This window comes from Penicillium citrinum (genome assembly GCF_028827155.1).
Source record: "Penicillium citrinum strain IBT 23319 chromosome Unknown utg000003l:1.0-4596430.0:1.0-4598250.0, whole genome shotgun sequence".
In the NCBI taxonomy this organism is placed as follows: domain Eukaryota; kingdom Fungi; phylum Ascomycota; class Eurotiomycetes; order Eurotiales; family Aspergillaceae; genus Penicillium; species Penicillium citrinum.
The window spans coordinates 2,819,621-2,840,708 of record NW_026622688.1 but is presented as its reverse complement, the minus strand read 5'-3'; the positions used below and the strand labels follow the sequence as shown (position 1 = coordinate 2,840,708).

At 48.0% G+C, this 21,088-nt stretch overlaps 8 protein-coding genes across 8 annotated transcripts; 5 read left to right on the top strand and 3 right to left on the bottom strand.

Annotated features, from left to right (window-relative positions):
- Positions 1 to 471: 471 nt before the first annotated feature.
- N7469_004275 (uncharacterized protein) lies at positions 472 to 1,375 on the top strand (the record flags this gene model as incomplete). The annotated part of the gene is made up of 2 exons (XM_056643195.1): positions 472 to 996; positions 1,118 to 1,375. 2 exons carry the CDS (start codon positions 472 to 474, stop codon positions 1,373 to 1,375), a joined length of 783 nt encoding a protein of 260 aa, XP_056502607.1.
- A 152-nt stretch (positions 1,376 to 1,527) lies between these two features.
- On the bottom strand, positions 1,528 to 2,247 carry N7469_004274 (HHE domain protein; the record flags this gene model as incomplete). Its single annotated transcript, XM_056643194.1, has 1 exon — positions 1,528 to 2,247. The coding sequence occupies one exon, from the start codon at positions 2,245 to 2,247 to the stop codon at positions 1,528 to 1,530; it is 720 nt and encodes a 239-aa protein (XP_056502606.1).
- Positions 2,248 to 2,876: 629 nt separating this feature from the next.
- On the bottom strand, positions 2,877 to 4,352 carry gel6 (putative 1,3-beta-glucanosyltransferase; the record flags this gene model as incomplete). Its single annotated transcript, XM_056643193.1, has 3 exons — positions 2,877 to 3,884; positions 3,955 to 4,187; positions 4,217 to 4,352. The coding sequence occupies 3 exons, from the start codon at positions 4,350 to 4,352 to the stop codon at positions 2,877 to 2,879; spliced, it is 1,377 nt and encodes a 458-aa protein (XP_056502605.1).
- Positions 4,353 to 6,789: 2,437 nt separating this feature from the next.
- Positions 6,790 to 7,656, top strand: N7469_004272 (uncharacterized protein; the record flags this gene model as incomplete). The annotated part of the gene is made up of 1 exon (XM_056643192.1): positions 6,790 to 7,656. The coding sequence occupies one exon, from the start codon at positions 6,790 to 6,792 to the stop codon at positions 7,654 to 7,656; it is 867 nt and encodes a 288-aa protein (XP_056502604.1).
- Positions 7,657 to 10,169: 2,513 nt separating this feature from the next.
- On the top strand, positions 10,170 to 12,069 carry N7469_004271 (uncharacterized protein; the record flags this gene model as incomplete). Its single annotated transcript, XM_056643191.1, has 2 exons — positions 10,170 to 10,938; positions 11,018 to 12,069. 2 exons carry the CDS (start codon positions 10,170 to 10,172, stop codon positions 12,067 to 12,069), a joined length of 1,821 nt encoding a protein of 606 aa, XP_056502603.1.
- Positions 12,070 to 13,243: 1,174 nt separating this feature from the next.
- On the top strand, positions 13,244 to 14,859 carry N7469_004270 (Sds3 domain-containing protein; the record flags this gene model as incomplete). The annotated part of the gene is made up of 2 exons (XM_056643190.1): positions 13,244 to 13,675; positions 13,753 to 14,859. The coding sequence occupies 2 exons, from the start codon at positions 13,244 to 13,246 to the stop codon at positions 14,857 to 14,859; spliced, it is 1,539 nt and encodes a 512-aa protein (XP_056502602.1).
- Positions 14,860 to 15,700: 841 nt separating this feature from the next.
- N7469_004269 (putative methyltransferase) lies at positions 15,701 to 16,576 on the top strand (the record flags this gene model as incomplete). The annotated part of the gene is made up of 1 exon (XM_056643189.1): positions 15,701 to 16,576. One exon carries the CDS (start codon positions 15,701 to 15,703, stop codon positions 16,574 to 16,576), a length of 876 nt encoding a protein of 291 aa, XP_056502601.1.
- A 351-nt stretch (positions 16,577 to 16,927) lies between these two features.
- Positions 16,928 to 19,183, bottom strand: N7469_004268 (protein kinase domain-containing protein; the record flags this gene model as incomplete). Its single annotated transcript, XM_056643188.1, has 1 exon — positions 16,928 to 19,183. The coding sequence occupies one exon, from the start codon at positions 19,181 to 19,183 to the stop codon at positions 16,928 to 16,930; it is 2,256 nt and encodes a 751-aa protein (XP_056502600.1).
- Between the last annotated feature and the right edge of the window lie 1,905 nt (positions 19,184 to 21,088).

The window sequence follows — 21,088 nt, the reverse complement described above, 5'->3', positions numbered from 1 at the left end:
ACATCTACTATGCTGATCTATACAACCCAGTCTCTCTCCTCAATATCAACGACAATCCGGAATATTATGTACGACTGCTTGCGTCCTCAGGTACACGAGAGCTCCCCTCAAGCTGGCCCCGGTTGCAGTTTCGACCAACGCCGTAGGCTTCAACTGGCTAGACCAACCAGAAATGCCCGGCATACCATTCTCTCGAGCGTGGGAGGCCAAGCAGATTAACGCAGCTCAAGTACAGCGGGCTCATGCCCCACAGCCGTGCGAGCGCCTCCTGCAAGTTCGTTTTCGTTTCGAGGATTATTGGTCTGGATACATACAGAAGTACATCGTCCGGGTGGGAGCTGGGCATATAAGAGCACCAAGAAGTGCTGATTCTAGATTAAGAATATGGTACATAGTTAGTTATCTTACATTCAATACTCAAATTACTTTTCTTTCTCTTTTTATTTGTATCGATGTTCAAAAAGAACTCTTATGTCGGCTTTTACTCTCGTCTACCGCGCTTTACCATTCTCTCTCCCGTGGAAACGACGCCCATCAACTAGCGTCACTTCCAACAAGGGAAAAGAAAAGGAAGCCGAAGTCCAACTCGAAGAATCAGATTATATCTCACCTCCCAAGATCCAACATTGCCTTCCTAATGTTGAAATCCCCGACTTACCCGCGCACCGTGACATCTCGCACGACCTGCATATAGCGGTGAAGCAACGCCTCGACCAAAAGACCACGAGGAATGACGCACAGAGCGACGATTCAGAAGCAGGATATGCATCGGATTCAGATTCGGACTCACATTCCGACTGTAAGACCCACCATCTCGCAGAGAAGTGCGAAATATCTGCACGGCCTCGACTTGCTCGCGTGGTTAGTTGGGCGAGTATTGTTCGGAGTCAGTGCCGATGGACGAGCGATCAGGAGAAAAAGCTTGAAGATGCAGAGAGACAACTTGCAAGATGCCAGAAAGCTTGGAGTTCAGAGCAGGAGTTATGGTTAGCCTATGTATGTTTTTACTTTTTCTTATCAGGTTATATGGAGTCAGGATGTGGTTCTTCGCTCAGGATGATTATCATTATCAGTATTACGCTTTTTCAACCAGTTCCTAATATCTATTTCCATAAAGGTACAAGCTCTCAGCGATGAGAAAGAGGCACATAGCGAATTTATGCTCTTGCGGACAAGACAGCAAGATGAAGAACAGCTTCAGTTTCGAAAGGCCTGGAAACGGCGTCGATCTTTGGAGAACACCCTACGGCTCAGTAGTCCGGCAGTCAAGAGCAATAACGGAATGAGTATCAGATTTCGTCGACTACAACGGCATGGATACCTGGCAACTCCATTGGTAGCTTCAGATTCTCCGGTATTGGAGTGCAAGGGGTGATTACTGCTACTGCGAGTTTACTTGAACAGACTAGTCCATCGAATAAAACACTAGAGATCTAATAATACACTCATAAATACAATGATTTCCTGTATAAGAACTTTTCATACCTCATCAAGCCCACACAACCCCTTCAAACCAGATTTAAAACTCTACCTCGACGCAGATACGTTTCCCCTCGAATCTTCTCCGGGATGCGGCCACTTACGAAACAAATCCGCGACAATATCAATCGGCGCCGTCAGAAGTCCCACAGCTGTCTCAAAAGGTGGTTTACTCGGTGCCAATGGATGCGAACGAGAAGGTAAAAACGTCTTCATTCGACCCAACGACCGCGTCAACGCCTCACTATCCTCCTTGGAAATAGTCACCTCCAACCGCGCAAAGTCCTGATCTTCCTCTTTCCGAACATGATTCTCCAAATCACCTCTCAACGCCTTCAGTGTTGGAATGAATCGTGGATCTGTAGATCGCAGACCCTGGAACATCTTCAATTGTTCTTTTAGATCTTGATGCTCGCTTCGACCTCCAGTTGCTATTGCTCGTCCGTTTTTGACATGTTTGACTAGAGCTGGGTAGACGATTAGCTCCTCGCCTATCAAATGACGAGCTAATTCCCAGGTAAGTTGATTCTGGTAGCGGGTTTGTTCGTCGGCGCTGGTTGATATTAGGATTTTATGGATGTGGGTTTGGAGCTCGCGGTGTTCGTGTTTGATAGCGTCTAAAATACGGACATGTGCGGTTGGTGTTGCGGGTTCGTCCATGAAAGTTCGCAAGGTAGGGCTAAGGTTGCCCTTGAATAAAGGATTTTGAACAGGCCCTGAGATAGAAGTGGCGCTCACTTCGAGGCTGCGGTGTGTTGTCGCTGTCATGATGAAGGTGGTGATGCCGACCCGGCGGCCGATAGCTGAGATGGAACGGGGAAATAATGCGATGTTTTTGTACATGTGGCTTCGATATTTTACAATTCTTGAATGCTGATAGTCTTCATTCGAGGCATTGGGAAATAGATATTTGAAGAATTCGACGTACGGCCTTTGATCCCGTTCGTGTCATGATGATGAAATGCAGCTTCGAATGTGCTTGTCTAGTGGCCACTGGATTTCGTAAGTCCATTGCTTTTCGAAAATGTTGAATTTTAGCCACCACCTCCGCGGTAGTGCTAGCTCTCTGAATGTATCTCGGAAGTGGCTAATGGCCTAACTGTTTGATGTTTGAATGTGTGTTTGCCAAGTACTGCCTGGATAGTGAGAATGAAATCTTATACACCATGGGAAAGGCATAGAAACGGGCCCTGCTAGTAGAAATGAGATATCGCAATTTTGAAATAGAGCTTGCAGTTTTTGAGACTCCTTCTCAATGCGTACTATTGCTTCAGAAACAAGTTTTATGATGTTAAGCAAACATCGTTCATTGGAACTCGTATCTATGCTATGCAATAACAACGTGTATCAATAAAGCGTAAAGTCAGACTGCTCAGCAGCCTTTCCAAATAATCCAATCACAGTAAATAAGCGAGAGCACCCATGCAGGCAGAGAAAAAGACAGAGATGACGAGCATATGCTCAGCAGATGATCCACCAACAAACATCATGGACCTACCGGCATTGCCGCTGCTGGAGGTGGTGGCGGCCGCGGTCGATCCCGAAGTGCTTGTGGCATGGCCCGATCCCTTTCCAGTGGTTTCTGAGGCAGACTCTTTCTTATAGGTTTGTCCCAGTGTTGGAAGAGGTGAGCTAGGATCAACTGCCCATCCGCCCTTGGTCGAAGCAGGGCATTCGATGGCAGAAATCTCAGAGGCAGACTTTTTATAGTCGGAGAGTGCAACACCAGTGGGTTGCAAGGTGGCCCACTGCTTCTTGAGGTTGGCAAAATCAGGTGAGACCGGAGTTGGAGTGCCCTTGCGAGTATATCCGTCCTCGATGAGGGTATTGGTCGCAGCCTTGGCATTGGCGGAAGGTCCATAGCTGATCAAACCATAGTCATTGGTCTCTTCGATCCACTCATAGATGATGGCACCCGACCAGGTATCTGCCATGTCTTTTCCAAAAATAGCGGCCTGATCGTCAAATGTGCGAGGTGCAGGGGTATTGCAGCCTGTCTCAGAGAAAAAGATGGGAATGGGATAGTCGGTTGCATTTTTCTGCAGCATGTTATAGCCAGAGACTGTATAGGTGGAATCACCACACCACTCGTATGCATTCAGGGAATAGAAATCCAGGCGATCCGAGGAATTCGATTGGCAAGCAAGATAGTTCTGAAGCATGGGACGCAGGTCAGCGATGTCAGCGGCGGAGTATCCAACCGGAATCTCTCGATAGCCCTTGTGATCGCGATAGGCCTTGATATCGCGAGCGGCGGCCAGGACGTAGGGCGCAGCGGCCGAGCCATCAGCAGTGGTCAGGACTTCGTTGCCGACGAAAACACCAGCAGTGTTATCGTACTTTTGGAATTCATCAAGTACTTCCTTGAAACGATCAAACTGAGTTTGGTTCCAATGGGGCTCCGTCTATAATTGTGTGAGTAACCGACTCAAGGGTAGTATAGAAGTCGCAAATAAGTATATATAGATCTCTTACCTGCTCGATTTGAGTAGTGAAGGTGTCAAGATCGACGAACAAGTAGATCCCTGCATCCGCGAAAGCCGACATGCAGCCCTTGTGGTCGGCACTGGGATCGACGTGGTACACCCGGATGGCATTGGTACCTAGCTCTGACATACGAGCGATGTCGCGCTTGCATTGAGCCGTATCAACAAGCGGGTCATGGGGAGTGAGCTGATAAGCAATGCCTGCAACGGTTAGGTCAAGCCCTGTGCGGAGGAGAGTGGATCCCACGAACCTTTCAGGTAGTATTGAGTACCATTCTCGTAGAAGAACTTGGATCCCACCGCAGAGATTGTTGGGATTGCATCTACAGCCACAGCCTGTAGCCCAGCCAGGATCAATGGCACGGAAAGGGCGAGTGAGGATAACATGGTGAAGCAAGATACAATGGTATGCTCTATAAAGGTAACACTGAAGAACCAAGCGTGGAGAACGACAAGAGAAGAAGAGAGAAAGATAGATGAGCACTGAACAGAGACTTCAAAAAGACAAGATGAATTGCAGTGTTTCCCTAGAAAAGATGAAGGCGCAGACGCAGTGCAAACGCGGCAAGAGGGCCGCTGTCGGGAAGGTGCTATGTGGAAGACGCTCTACAAATTCTTTACAAAATACAAAGAAAAAAATTAAAAAAAAAATTGTTCATGGCTGATAGCCGGACTATACAAAGCCATGGAAGGGGGAAATGAAATAGGAACAAATTCCGACTAGACTACGATGGATCCTGTTTTTTTCCAAATTGCAAGTGGCAGTTGAGTCTTAGCGCGGCGGCCTTCATTCCACTCCATCGAGCGACATGCCAAAGGGGCCAGTAAAGGGCTCAAAGTGTCCCGGTGGAGCTATACAGGACCGTTGAGGAATGAAATGGAGTCAAATGTGAGAAAATAGAGAACGCTGCTGTGTGAGGTGCTGCAAGTCAGTTGGCCAGGCGAATTGAAAAGGTGATTTGGTGGGGAAGGAAGGATTGAAGCAAAACAAACATGGAACGGTCGATTTAGCCCTAGTTTGTGCCCTCGAAGTAGTTACTGCAGAGATCAACAATTTCAACAATCGATGCAATTACTTGAAGATATTGCATTCATTATAGAGATGGTGTTATAAGGTATATGTGCATGCATGTCCGGAGTACATTGGAGATATTTATTGTATCTCCTTAGATACTAGAATGATGTATACAGAAGAGAATTATCTATGGAATATATTGGAAGTTCAACGGCAAGGAATACTTCTAGTACACTTGGTCACTTAGTCACGATATTTGAAGGCAGAACTATCATGAGGGTTGGATATAATAGTATATAGCAGCAAAGAAAGAGATTTGCCTATTCATACCCGTACACTCCAGGTATTATTATACTATGTACTGTCGTATACGGCAAATCACTTGAAGCATCACACCTCCGAATCTCGCAACTCGGAGTCTACCGAGTTCCACTTTTCCCACACTGCAACGGCCCCCTATTTCCAACTTGATTTGGTCAAATCTGGTTTTGTTTGATGATATCTTATTTTATTTCAGTCTTGGATCATTTTAATTTTAATCTTTTTTTTTTTCCACTTCTTTGTTTGTGGCTTGACCATTGATTACCCACGAGGAGCTACCCTTGCTCTAGATCGTTCTATCTATCGCCCCTGAGTGATCCCAAAAATAATCTTCGCCTGAGACTGATTCAAAGGGAAAAACTAAGATATCTCAAAAATACAAAGAGTAACATTCACACTCCGTTCTCCGGAGTGAAAAGGTCACCGACTGAGGGTCACCCCGATCGGAGTCCCCCCCAAACCCTGCCTATCCCTGCCACATCGTGATGCCACGATGGAGACCCCTAATTTACCCACTTCCTGCAGATGGGAGGGATCTCCCCCTCTTCTTCACGGTCAGATAGCGTTGCCGCGTTTTCGCCCGTGGTCTAGGTGTTGGGCACGGTGATATTGGGCGATGATCAGTTGGCCGTATCAGAATCATGGAAATGGCGACATGGATTGCTCAGGGCAGATGAATGACTGTACTCTAGATGAAAATGGACCATTCCGGTCATTTCCGGTGTCTTGATAGTCAATACCACCAGATATTACCACCATCACCACTTAAGACAGCACCAAAGATAGTAAATGAGATCCATTTCAAGTCTCACCTCAATTCCATAATTGTAGATATTGGGTACCGTCCCATTGACTTAAGGTACTCTCTCTTTCATGAAAGATAAGGGGGGGCGGCGCTAAACATAGTCCTGAACCAGTAAAGCCAGGACTTTGTATGTACCAATCCAGTGAGGAGGACAGCCAACAGAGAGTTAGCAGACCACAGTCCAGACTGTCCAAGACGGGCTCTTCCATCTCCACTCCTCCACTCATTCCGACCAGTTCCGCCAATCATTGAATTGACTGCCGCTGCGTTCGTCAGCAGTGGAGAATATCCATTGCGATCGACTGCTTTTACCCTGGACGCTACCCCCCCCCAAGAGGCGAAGAAGGTCCTGTGCGATCGACACCCCGTCCTGCTTCGTTCCCATGACGTTTCTGTAAAGGGGGGTTTTATAATAAAGTCCGCATCCGGTCTATGGTTCCCCACAGAGCTTCTTTTTTATATTTTTTTTAATATATACTCTATGCATATGGGATTTTAGATCTCTCTGGTCAATCACCAATCTCTACGCGGATCATGATCGGTAGTGTTTACATTCGGCCTATCTAATATCATCAAATCATCCGAATGATAGTTCATTGAACAACCGACGACCCGTCGCCGACTATACCTCCTCCCAAAAAAAAAAAAACGCCCCCAAACGCTTCAAGATTACCTATTTCGCCATGGACGACATTTCTTCCCCTTTCCGCATATCATATCGCGACCAATTTGAATTGGAACGTAATGAAACCTTTTGCGCTATGAGGGAACAACTTCGCCGTCAGGATTGTGGTATGGAGAGCCCTAGTTTTTGCTCCGCGCATCGCGACTCATGCTGTTCTGAGCAAGAGTCTTTCCGCCTTCACCGCGACATCATTCACACTCTTCTCGTCCCTTTATTCCTGATCAACCACCAGGCAGAGCGTATTGCCACACGAGCATTGCCCAGCAAAAAGGGTGCCGAGCCTGAAAGAGCCTTCCGCGGCGAGGCACGCAGTGCCTTTGCTTGGCTCCACTGTATTCTCACTGAAGAGCATGACTGGTACCTCACTGCACGCTGCCCGGCCTGCATCGTGCTGCATGTCCTGCACTCAGAGCCCACTATCCGCTTTGTGACAGTTGCTGCCCAGTTGGCTGGTCCCCGCTCCGGCTTTGACTGTTTCCTTACCGCTCTTGAAACCGCCGTGCGCGAAGATTCCTTCTGGGGCGACGCTTTCTGGCCTGACATTGAAGAGCGCGCTTCTCGATTGACTGAGGGTGTGCAGGAGTTGATTCGTCAATGCCGTGAGCTTCGAACTACACTTGACAACCCTGCTGTCTCTATCCCTATGGCGAAGCCTACTCCGATCTGTGATCGCTCTACACCTACTTGCACGATTGCCGTCAAGACATCCAGCTTTGCGCGCAAACAGGTTCGCCTTGGTCGTGAAGAGCAGCGCTACCGGTCGCACATGGCTTGGAAATCGTGGAACGATTGTTCCCGGGAGCTTCGTCAACCGCTGGCCGGTGGCGCTCACACACAATCTCGCCGTCGTTCAATGACCTCGTGAGACTATACCAGTTACGCCGTTCCAGAATTCTAGAAAGGAATCTGTTGGACGATTATTGAACAACCCTCCATTCCGTACATCAAACGATGACACCATTGTTATGTCCTCGGGTCCTGATCCCCGCATGATAAAGTTTCAAAGTTTCCTTTGAACCACAGGACAGTCATACCCAGCCGAGAGGAAACCAGTTGGAAGGAAATCCCATCACCCCGACGAGAGGCCGTCACGCAGGGCACCGGGTCCACCTCGCAGATATAGACATTCTGCGGAGACCCGGAAAAGGCTGTGTCTCGTGTTTTTGTGTTGTCAACCATGGGAACACATTCCGCCTTGATTATGGGAGTAATCTTCATCATATCGGCTGTGGACTACGATGCAGCGCCGAGTTGCAGACTAGTGCTACTAGTAGATCACTGCCAACTTGAATGCGACCGCAGGATCATCAGGCGTGGTTATTCAACCCTGATTCTTCCCCGCAAGTATAGGAAGGATACCTTATTTGGTCGCACTAAGACCTTTCAGACCTGTCTTACCATCCTCAGATCGAATGGTCGAACAAGAACAAGAACACAAGAAAACGAAAAGGCAAATGGGCCTCGCTTCGGCCGAAAAGCTTGAATTGCACCATTCGGATTATTCGGATCTTTCGATTGTCAAAACTTTGGATATCAGATATGAATCTTAATATATGAAATAATAATATGATCATACTTCATTTCTCGACCCAATGAATGTCATTACGGATATAATTTCCACAGTAACCGATATATTGTAAAGAGTGTTACTGTACTGTACTACTGTATGTAGTAAAGTCACAACGTGGAGGGTATCAGGTGGCTCCACAGACTCTCCTGCACAACATGTGTAGAGTATATTGCGATTCGCTGCGTAAGACTATGACACGTTCATTAAACGCCCAGAGTGGCAAGGCAAGGTACTTTAGTTGAGACGAGGTGGGGGATGTGTGGGTGATAAAACTGGACTGCGAACCAGACCGGGACCAACGGTGGAAATTACAACGGGCCAACGACCACGATGAATGAGAGACCCCGCGACATCCGATCTGATCTGGAGGGGGAGGCGCCATCTGCATGGTCCAACCCCATTATCGGCATGATCCGAGAGTGAATAGTATTTAAATAAGAGAGAGAGAGAGATGTGTGTGTGTGTGCGTGTGGGTATACTAGAGAAGGGTCTACTGTATATACCTAGTACAAATGAGTGCAATACATACGTATAGAATAAAAGTACTTCTCATCCTACCCTACCCAAGGTAACTCGTTGCGGTAGCCCTACATTAACCACCATCAGATGTACTATGTAATCAGGTGCAATCGGGTGAATGACTGAATGACCCCGATGCCCGATCTGCTGCCCTAAAGTTGACTTGTCTTTTGTCGGGCAAAACAGGGTTGTAAGAGTCTTGTGTCAAGCAAAGAGGCGTCTACAATAAAGAAAGCCCCTCTCAGTGGCAACAGACCAAAGCCTAGAATTGTGCGGGCGTCCGGAAACGGTGTTGTCTGAGGGTGAGGTACTGGTACTTGTGTTATAGTGGTGAACAATGCCTTGATGTAAGTACCAATACACGGACCCGAGACAACAACTTCTTTTCTCAGCTATGGAACATCCCCCCCTCCCCCGTCAGATAGCCTTTTGGGCTTGACACGAAACATCTAGAACTGGAGTCAACCATGAGACTGCAGCGGGAACTAATCAAAGTAAAATCGATTTTTTTTTTTGATAGGAGAGTAGACCCCAGTTGAAGTACATACATTACTGTACTACATATAAGGTAAATCCAACAAAACTGGACATGAGCAAAAGAGTGGAATCAATCAACTCGATGCACAACCGAGAATGATCGCCCAGCCGCGTGGGTCCTGCCAGCCAGTCAAAGGTCCGTGGAACGTCTAGACTTGCGTGCACATTTTTAGCACGGCGACGGGGCCTCCTCAACTCATAACAACACAATTTGGAAAGGTAAATGAAGTCTGGAGAAAGGGTGAAAATCAACAAGTCCTGTACTCCATATGTAAAAGTAGTAGAATATCCTAGAAAATTAATCCTTGAAGAATATAAGTATTACTTATATCCGAACACTAGCATCGTTGGATCTCTTTTCTTCTCTGGAATTTATTTCAGCGACGCATCAAACATCCACCGATGACTCGACGACCGGTCTAGAACCTCTTCTGGACCCCCGGCTGCCGTAGCACACGTACCCGGTACTTCCATTTCACCCTTGTTCGTCATATTCACACTAGGTACCTTCTACCACGGCCATTTTCCACTTCTTTCCTCCCCTTACCTCTGAACCTCCCCTCTCTCTCTCCATCTCTTCCTTCTCTCTTCCTCTCTCTCTTACACACACATACATTTTCTCTCTTCTCCTCTCTCTCCTCCCTCTCTTCTCTCCTCTCTCCTTTTCCCTTCTCCTCCTTTTCTCCTCTCTCAACCTGGTCGAGTTCTCAACTCTACTACCTCCCACTTCTGCGCCTCGTACGGCAAATCCTATGCCGTCCGCCATCCTTCGCCCACCCGATTCTGCCTGGATGAATCAACAGTGTCATGGACGGTGTGGGCCAGCTGCTGCCTCGGGCGAGTTGATTATGCATCCGACCTCTCTGAAACTCGACACGCAACGTCGTCTCTCCAATCATTCCCTCTCCGATTCTTCGTCTGACGGCTCCGGCCCAAGTCCCGCAAAACTTCGTCGACGAGCTTCTCAAGGTTCTCTCCGTACAAAACCTTCCCCCGTCTCCCGATTTCTCTCCAAGGGTAGCGTGGCTGTACATTTCCCGTCTTGGGAACATCGTAGCTCCTCACCCGGTTCGCCGTTCCGTGTCGAGTCGCGCACCCGGTCTGCAGACTCTCGTCTTCGTCTGTCCACCACCGTGTCTCGCGGGCCGAGACCCTTGACGGCGCATTCAAACTCCTCCACCTCTCCGTGGAACTCTCCTCCATCATCCTTTCAATCCGAATATCCTTCCAATCTTCCCCTCACACCCCCAGACGACGATAGCCATATCGCCTGGAATCCACAATCCGAGATGTTACTCTTCGATACGCAACCCCACCGGGAGCCGACCTCCGGCGCCATGATGGACGAAGGCCCTAGCATGAATACTTCTCCCACTACAGGCCCATCAGATACCCTCAGTAGCCCGTCTGATGGCTTGTCTCATGGCTCTTCGAGCTCGGGAGGTAGCCCTGGGCCCCATGACGAAATGGACTGCCAACAAGACGTTGGATCATGGCTGGACCAGGGTATCAACGTGACTGGTAAGTTTTAAAAAATGGCTTCATATGATGCTTCTTTTTTTTTTTACCAGAAATCTAACCTTCATTTTCTTTTCATCAGTCTCTTCTTTGGGAACCTCAAATCCTCGAGGCGAGGCTGTCAAGATCGTCTCTCAAACCTTACCTTACCCGAGGACATCAGATCAGTCAATTTCGCTGCCGAGGAACGATACCGTTTTCTGTTCTATTGTCCAGGCTGTACACAATCACCTGCAGCCTGGTCGGTCGCCTTATATCAATGTCACCCACGCAGTCCCCGAGCAATTCAGTCTCTCCAACCTACCCCACTCTCCTCCTAGTACACCTCGCTCATCGACCGCCGCTGATGATTATTTCAATGCGACGGTATTCTCAAGCGCTGCGGTTGTGGGCGCCTACCATGATTTCAAAGGTCCCCTTCAACGGCAGCTCTCACATGCTCCGATGCCTGTTGTCCCTCCTCACAGTGTTCACATCTCCGTGTTAGAGCGATATCTCCCCCCGCCTTCGGCACAAGAGTATAGAGATCTCTTCTGCCCCACTCGTCCTTCCTTCCTCGTCGACCGACTCTGCGAATTATCGCCAGACGGAGGCTCCCTCCTCTTCATCTATCCAACCAAGAAGGGCGCGTCCACATTCAAATCCCAATACCTGGGCCCCATTCTCGACCCTCTTCTGCGGCAACTTGTTGTAGTAAACGGCTTGTCTGCTGACGTTGGTCGTTACCTGGGCAAGCTGTCCACGGTATCTCAAATGGACGATTTCGCCACTATGCGGGCAAATATTGTCACACTTTGCGAGTCTCTGAGCTCGCAATCATCGCAGTTCCAGATCGCTGATGCCGGTCGCGCAAACGCAAACCTGGACCGTAATCTCTGGGTGGAGTGGTTCATTCATCAAGAAAAGGCTCGAATGAAGGAGGTTCTCAGTCTTTACTGGCAGAATGGCCGCCGGCCACCGGCGAACAAAGTCATGTCTACCGGTGGCTCGGGACACATGGTTGACAAAGAAGTCACTTCAGCCATGCTACTCAGTGAAATTTTCGAAGGGATTCGGAAACGACCCTACGGTGATGACAACGAACCTCGCGATGGAGTCGAACTGGGTGTGTTTGTAATCCGACGAACCCGCTGATCCATTATTCGACCTGAATGACCCTGGCTCGAGTGCAAAAAAAAACACCACCACTCGATATGCCTCCCCTCAAAATTCTTTTTTTCTTTCTCACCTACCCTCATTTGAACCCATACATTGTTTTAAAACACGATTCTCTTATATGGACCCCTGGCATGTGTCCCTGGAGTTGGTCAGTGACTTACACTATATCTATTATACTTTTATTATTTCGGCCGTGGCGTTCCCCGTCCTGCATTTTCTGTTTTGACTGGATGGAAACGAACGTGAATACCCATGATGTTGGTCACTTTTTCTCTTTTTTGGCGATCAAGACTTGATGATTATTTTCTTGCCGATGGATATAAATTTCTTTGGGCTGCAATCCATGAACCAATACAATCTATGTATACATTTTTCCTAGGAAGGATTTCCAAGCTTACTTCGAAGTAAGGTTAGTAAAAGTTTTACTATTCAAATTCAAGTTGGTCCCGACTAGTAGTTTCTACACAGGCAGGTGACATGACACGTCATTTGAACACTTGTGAAGGATAACCCTTCGAGTATGCCTTGAGGTAATGGTGACCTTTCAAACGACCCTGCCCAAGTAAAGTCTGTGTTGCTTTGTTAGCTGGAGTTACACACATCAGACATCTTTGCCTCGTTAAGTTGTTTGCCAACGCATGTTTGCTTGACAAGGGAGTGCGATGTCGATCTCCTGCTGAGTCTCCTTCGTATACTATTGGCTCCGCTTATTAGAGACTGGATCCGACGGATCCGTGATGAAGACTCGCGCTGATACTTTGCATGGATTCATTATTCTCACTACTGCAGGAGCACACGTCATAAAAACATGGCTTCAAAATCATTGTAGCTAGTTCCAAGCCAGTTTTATGCTTCAGAAAAGTGAGCATTTCATGCTGTTCACTTATTTGAATACTCTGTGGAATATTTCCTTGGGCAAATCAGTAGTTCGGCGCGGGAAAATGTAGTCCCGGATCTAAACCGTATTTGGCACTGGACAATACCGTCCGCTTTTCTGACGACAGGCCGGTCTACACATTACATTCGTTGTATCCTCAATCTTGCTGCTGCTGCCTCGGTTTATAATTTACAGAGCCGACGCTATACACACAAGACCATCGATCCATCTTTTTATTCTTCCCGAATTTAGAAAAAAAAAATCACTTAATCTATGGCCTACTCCCCAGGGCCCCCGTCGCCTGGAACTGGCCCGGCCTACCATGGCGGGCCACAACGAGGTCGTTCTACAAGTCCTACAGGCGGAGCATCAGGACCGATTTCGAAGCGCGAGAAAAAACGATCGGCTCTGCAAGAACGTCTTCATGATTTGACCGCGACATTTAGTCAGAATCGTGATGCCCAGTTTCGACAACAATTACATTCTCTTCAATGCGATATGACCTTGATCAATAATGCCGACCCTTACCAGACTGGTATGTTGCAAGACTCGTCAGAGGATATTGCGCAATTGATTGAGGAGACTGTCGGCGGGGGCAAATTTGCGAAGGAGATGGCGAGTTTGTCGGGGACTTGGTATTCGAAGTTTGTACAGGAGGTGAATAACGTGAAGGAGCAGAAGGATTCGGATTTGACACAGGTCATGGTGAGAATACCTCTATTATTGACCTACAATGCCCCAGTGGAAGACATGTCTTGCTAACCTGGACGTCTTTCGTACAGAACCGACACCAAAATAGTCTCGATCGGTACTGGAGGGAATACGACTGGCGTGTACACTTCGCGAAAGAGGAGTTTAACCAATTATCGGGCACCTTACGCGAACGCTTAATGCAAAGCATCTCGAGTAAGCGATCTCGCCTCATGCGTGAGAAAGAGCAACTCGACATTGCCGATAACAACGCTCTGCTGCTACACCCGAACCAATTCAGCATCACCAATCCCGCTAGCCCCGGTGGCCTTCACGGTAATCGCAAAACGCGACACACCCGACACCGCGTGGATCTGGATGAATTGGGCAATGGAATAGTCTCGGAATTGAACAAGCGCAAACGCAAAGCACCCGAGGAGGATGTTGGATCTCCCGTGCGGGACGCGGGCGGCACCAATCCAGCCGAGCGGTCGAAAACATACGTCGAGAAGCAAACCGCACCAACATACTCGATCCATTCACTTTTCACAGACAAGGAGTTGAGCGCGCATGCAAATCAAGCGCATGTCGCAACAATGCACTTCTTCTCTACCTCCAAGCGCGCCGACCAGGGCTCCGGTGCGGTGACCAACGGAAATAACACTGATGCGGAGGAAACTCCTGATAACACCGGACACGAGGATAATGGTACACCTGCTGCAACAGACATGATTCGCACCGCTAGCCATAATTTCCACGTCACACGCTCGACCCGTACGACGGCCGCGCATAGCGCCCTCAGTGCCTTGGCCGAGTTGGCTGACAAGCCCGCTACTCGCCCAAGTCTTCCATACCACGTCCTCGCCGGTCACCAGGTCCGAACAACAGGCAATGCACCGCCCCTTACATCTTTGCTAAATGACGAAGCGGAAGATGACTCTGTGCGCTTCGATCGTTTGCACAGTAAGCCCGCCGGCTGGATCGATGCGTCCTTGATCGAACTTGTCACTGCGCCTCTACCCGCGGAGCCTGTCGACGGGCATCCCCCTAATCCTGGCCGTATCACATCCTTACATCCAGATTTCCCGCCTAGTTTGAATATTCAGCTGCAACCTGCGCGACAGACAACCGGGCCTGAAATGTTTCCGTCTATTGGAATGGAACGTGAGCGCAGTAATAAACGGACTCGGAATCACTAAATGGTGACATTGTCATTCTCGGTCAGCAGCTAACTGCTCTAACTAGCTTTCAATTGTAAGTTATGGGGAGCCTGGGGTCTCTGTCAAAGATTGGAGTTCATATTTTTTTTTTTATTTTTTTTTTTTCATATTTCCGCCTTGCCTTCTCTGTTTTTCTCTTTTTTTTTTCAATTGGGGTGTGATCGTGGATGGCAACGAGGAGATACGGCGTTAAGGAATCCCATTCATGTGCCTACTTTCTTGCTCTTTTGAGCTGCATAATCAACTGAACTTGATCTGTTTCACTTCCAGTCTACTTGTTATATGATTAGAAACTATTCCTGGCTCCGAGGTAGTGTTGGTCTACATAGTACAGTATGACTTTTCTACCGCTTCATTTTTTCGGCCTCGGCATGACGCCACCCGCTTGGTCATCGAAGATCTCCAAGTCAACCACCATTCAAATTCAACCGATTCCACGAGTATCCGTGGGATCTTTCTAGGGCATAGTATTGGAGAAATATCTACAGATTACTCGGCGTTTAAATGATGTGATCATTGTCAAAGATGAGGTCATCGCCACCTTTGCAGCACTTTGAGTGGTCGCATTGTATACTTCTCCGCAATTCTCGCCGAGATGACAAATGCCCGAATGACCCAATTGCTCACTAATTCATCGGGTTCGCGGAGACTTTTTGACTTTGATGTTTGCTGGAAGGTGAGTATATAAGAGTGCGTCTTGCTTCGTTGCTCCTCATCAGACTCAGATTCATTTGAATTGCTAGATATCGCATCGCATTCCTGAGGTCTACTGGCATACTCTAGTGTAGTATACTTACATCAACCGAGATATACATCCAACATGGCCACCACCACTACAACCGAAACAAGCACTACATCAGACTATATCCCCAGGGGTCCAGCAACCACTGAAATAACTTTTTATGCACCACCAGCCGATGGCTCAGAACCCTTCAACTATGTTGAAACACCACCAGCCGGCCACCCACAACGCAACTACACTGAATTCAACCAAAAGATCAACCTAACCGATATACGCGGCGATGAAAAAAGCTATAACCTCGATAAAGACGCATTTCAAACCCTTTCCAACATCCCTACAAAAACAACCTACTCAACATTCGACTCGGACACCGCCGTCCGCGAAACATACTACCCAGAAGTTGAATCTCTCCTTCTCTCCTCCATCCCAGGCGCACACAAAATAGTCCTCTTTGACCATACAATTCGTCGCCAAGCACCCGATGCCCCCCGTCAACCCGTCAATCGCGCACATGTAGATCAAACTCCTCGCGCAGCAGCAGATCGAGTCCGTCTCCACATCCGAGATGAAGCTGAAGCAGAGAAACTGCTAAAAGGCCGATACCGCATCGTCAATGTTTGGAGACCACTTACAGCTGAACCCGTTCAGTCTGCTCCATTGGCTTTTGCTTCTGCGGAATCTGTTGATGCAAACGATTTAGTTCCCATTCAACACCGGTACCCGCATCGAACGGGTGAGACGATGGGAGTGAAATTCAATCCGGATCAGAAGTGGAAGTATTGGTCTGGGATGACGGGCGATGAACGATTATTGCTCAAGTGCTCTGATTCGAAGGGATTGGATGGGGGTGAGGTTGCGCAATGGGTACCTCATACTGCGTTTTGGGATCCTAGGACTCCTCAGGGTGCGAGACCGAGGGAGAGTATCGAAGTTCGGGCGTTGGTATTTGGGTAATTCTGAAAAGAATCGTTCTCAGATGAAATATTGTTCAATGCTGAATAATGATTTTTGATATTCCTGTGCGTTTATTATGCCTCGAGTTTGTGTGTACTAGGAGCGTTATTGAGATCATGATGTTTTAAGACGATGTTAGCATTGGACTATGAGATTTAGTCTTTCGGATGTATCGCTTTCAACGTTTCTCTGAGTAGTTGCAGCAAAGAGATAATTATTAATATTACAAACGAAATAGATTAAAGTCTTAATTGTAAACAATCACACAACCATTCAACAAAGAACCAACCCAAAGTAAATTCGTACACATCAATCAACGACAAAATCACGACTCAACCAGTTCTCTCCAGCCTAGGAACGAAATGTCAACCCTTCAATGCCTCCAATGCTGTGATTAAAATCATCCGGTAAAGATAACTGAGGCGATACTCGATCGATAGCAATTATTGGTTCGAAATCATCCAGCACAGACGCATCAACTTCCTCCTCGTCCTCGTCCTCATCCTCTTTTAACTCCTCCAGATTCGTTTCGCTATCACTAGCAGCATCCGAAAATCCAAAATCAAACTCCGAAACCGATGAAGAGGAGAGTACAGACTCCGTCTTTGTCAACACAGGCGCTGAAGCCTGTCTCCTTATGACACTCGCCCTCTTACTCCTCTGCTGCTCTCCCAATTCAGGCCCTTCCTTTGCCCTTTCTCTGGAAATCCCCGTCTTCCCCTTCTCCTGTTTTATAGTCGGTAGACAGTGAAGTGGGATGGCAGGACCACGCGTCGAAGGAATTTCTCGAATAGCGGCCCCAAAACATTTCTTCACTCTACTCGCAGAAGGCCGTTTCTCAGGCTCGGGAGAGAGCATCGCGCGAAGAACAATGAGCATACGCGGAACAGCGTAGAAAAAGCGGTCACTGCCGCGATCTCGTCGGCATCGCTTTAGTGCGTCACCTTCTAGTAATGCGATCCATGATTGTACCTGGACTGCGTTTCGGGCGAGGTGGAATGAGGCATCTGCCATTCCACCTCCACGACCCGCAGAGCGGTTTCTTGCGCTGCGGTGGGAGGCGAAGGAGGCTAGGCTTCTTTTGCAGAGATGTGTGAGGATATCGAGGATTATTGCGGCGAGGGAGAAGAGGTCTGCTTGTGATTGGGAGGCTTGGGTTGAGTGCCAGGTTGGTAGATTGGAGGAAAGGGCGGAAGGGGGAGGAGTGATTAGGGAAGAATTTGTTGATGAAGACGAAGTTGAGGAAGTTATTGATGGGGTGGGAATGAGATTTCGTGGCCTTTTAGCCCAGAGAGGACTTCGTTGTCTTGGTGAGCTGGTTGAAGTGGAGTTTGTCGAGGTATAGTTTGAAGATGCACCGGAAGAAGAAGAAGACGAGGAGGAAAACGCGAAAGAGAAGCGAGATGGAGACCCCGGTAGCCCCAAATGAATCACGGTTCCCTTGGATGCAGCGGAGTCCGGTCTAGGGTTGTCTGGAGAGGACGGTGGACTTTCTCTGAGTGGTGCTAGCGCAAGACGAACGGGCTTCTTCCGCCGGCCTGTTCGACCACCAGAAGGTAGGATTATTTTGCTCGGTGCTTGCTGGATTGAAGGGACTGGGGCTGATGTTTGGACCCATCGTTCTGGTGCAGAGTATTGGTATGACTCAAGATCGTTGACTCGAGGTGGTGCCAGGAGTGAATCAAGTCCTTGAAATTGGCCGAGGTAGATATTGAAACTCGGATCTACCAGGACGTTGGAAGGCCGGATGGCAGTATGAGCATATCCATGTATATGCAGCCATGATAATGCAGAGGCAAGGCAATGGGGCCAAGTAATTAAGGTCTGACGGCGCTGTTCTTTGGGAAGGCGTTTGAAAACTACAGGCTCATCAACTAGAAAGTTATGCAGGGTGCGATCTGTTTCAGCACCGGTGAATAATACGCACACATTGTCGTCCACGAAATATGAAGCGTAGATCGACACGATATGCTGATGTGCCAACTTCCGAAGAGCTCGGATTTCAGCGAGTACTTCGTCGGAAGAGAAGAAGTGTGGCGCTCCGCCGACTTGCACTCTGGTTCGGAGGAATACACGGCAGACTTTTCCGGATAGAATCACTTTATCAACAGTCTCATCCCGACCCTGTAGCCCACTGCTCGTTGTAGCCCGCACTGATTCCACCGGGACACCCTCATTCGTTGTATAGGTGACGTGTTCGCCTTCTGTAATGCCGCGAACTAGAAAACGCCATTGGGCATGGAAGAAGCGTTCATCGAGAGCCGGATCGTTACCGTATGGTGAGAGACATAACAGGTCTATGTTCTGTTCTGCCATTGGCAAATCGTCATCATCGCGTGACTCATCCACAAGGGCGAAAATTCGATCAGGGATTCCTATCTCGTTCAGGATCAAGAAGAGTCGGCCGGCCTTGGTCAGGATCCATTCCATGTAAGTCTCACTCGTCAAACCCTCTCCCCAGCGGGGCAAATCGAAGAGTCTTGGAACATTGTCCGGCCTCAAACGACTGATGATGTATTTCGTGTCGAGAGTGGCCTTGATTCTTTCTTCGGGCCACCAAAGAGAGGTGTATTCGTGTGGACGGGCCATGGCCGGTACATCGTCCATCTGGAATCAATTAGAGCCTCAAGATCGCTTCAGACATCGGAACCTAATGATGAACCGGGAAAGGGGAATATAAAAATGCCCGGAGGGTGGTGTCGTGCGACCAGGGGGGGGGGGGTCAACAAGATAGGACCGAGGGTATTCATTAGTTTCTAGTAGAAACTCCGCGACTCCCCTGTATCCAACGGCTAGTAACTTTGTTCCTTTTGGCGGCGAACGCCTACTGGCGGAGGAAACGCTTATCTCGACCTCCGCAAGGGGAGTTCAGCAACCAGTCAATAGTCTGGAGACGTCATCTACCAAAAAGCAGTGAGACGACTGGCGTCAGCATCGTCATTGATAATCATGAGAAATTGACAAACAATGGACGGGGTTAACGGGATGCGGCGAAAAGCCAAGAGGTGATGAATCGAACAATTGGGGAATGCATGGGATTGTTGGATGTTCAGCCAATCTAGACTCGTGAGCTTATCAGTTGTCTTTGGATATGCCACTGGATGCTGGACAAATGATATTGTTCCGACGCACGTCCAAGGATTGACGGTTACCGCATTCAGTTTAGCTTGTCATATATCAGTTCCATTCTATCATTTTGTCCAACGGGCGATGTAATATCTGTGAGTTCTCAACCGAGATAAGCGACTGATCTTCAACTGACAGCTGCACGGATCAAATATGGGATTCGACTATTAAATCCTCGCATAAACCCATGGATTATTGATGTGATGCGACGTCCAGAGTATTTGCTTGCGTACGTCGTGGCCGCGGAGAAAGCTATATGGAGAAATCTATCATCGTTCATGTGGGAGACTGATCGCCGGAGCGTGTCATTCGACGCTCCGGTGGTGGGTCTCGACGAGCTAACGGATCATTGCAGGATAACTACTGTGTAGTGCAACTCGCAGAAGTATTGAAAATCATCTTAACCAGAAACTCATATCGAAGCCGTTCACATTGGCGTATTGTTTGGAAGCCTTTATTAGGAAATTTTGCGGTGACCTGATAACAGACGTGTCTCAGATGTGGTTGGTCGAATGTGCACTACTAGCTTGGCCTGTTCGCCCCGTCTGACACTATATTAGAGACAGCCATTGGAATCTGTGAGAGCAGTTTACGAGGAGCACATAGTATTCATCTGACTGACTATATACTAGCAGGAGACGTTGTTGGCAATCTCGGCATATCCGAAGCGAATAGATGAGATTTATCAAGCTCGGCAGAAAACTCCCAAGGCGAAAGTGTAACTATGGAAGTAGAGATAAATATGAGTCTAAGTTGGTGGATATTCCCCCCCTACCTTGAATTATCGACGGAAATAAGTCGACTATCTAGTTAGAAGTAGCGGCTATTATCAGCTAGGTAGTAGCTAAATCGTTACTCTTTCGCACTTGGAAACCTATCTTCGGCTGAGTAGGGCTTTCGGTAACTAACTACTGACCAGTTCAGATCCGATCACATCCCATAACTGTGGCTGGCATCATCTATATCGATGATGTATCATATTGTTTGCATAATATCAGACCTAGCCTTGTTTAAATAGTCTCTCTGGGCCTTATATGCAAGGCAAAATTTACTAGGAATTGGAACATTGAACTTAAGTTAGAACAAGCTTTACCAAATTAACAAAGGGGCTGAGTAAATTCAAGATTCATGCAAGATGACGGAGTGTACGCTACACTGCGCCCTTCCATGAAGGCATGAGATAAAAAATGAGGATGCTGATGATTAGGATAGACGAAGAAGCTAGCTATCTGCTTACTACGTTGGGCAGTGTAAAATAACTAAGCACATATATAGAATTCCTGACATACCCTGTTTGCTCTTTTTTAATCGGTGAGCGTGATTGATTCTCTGATGCGATCAAGAATATCCTTGTGGGGGTTTGAGCTCCTCAACCGTCTCAAAACT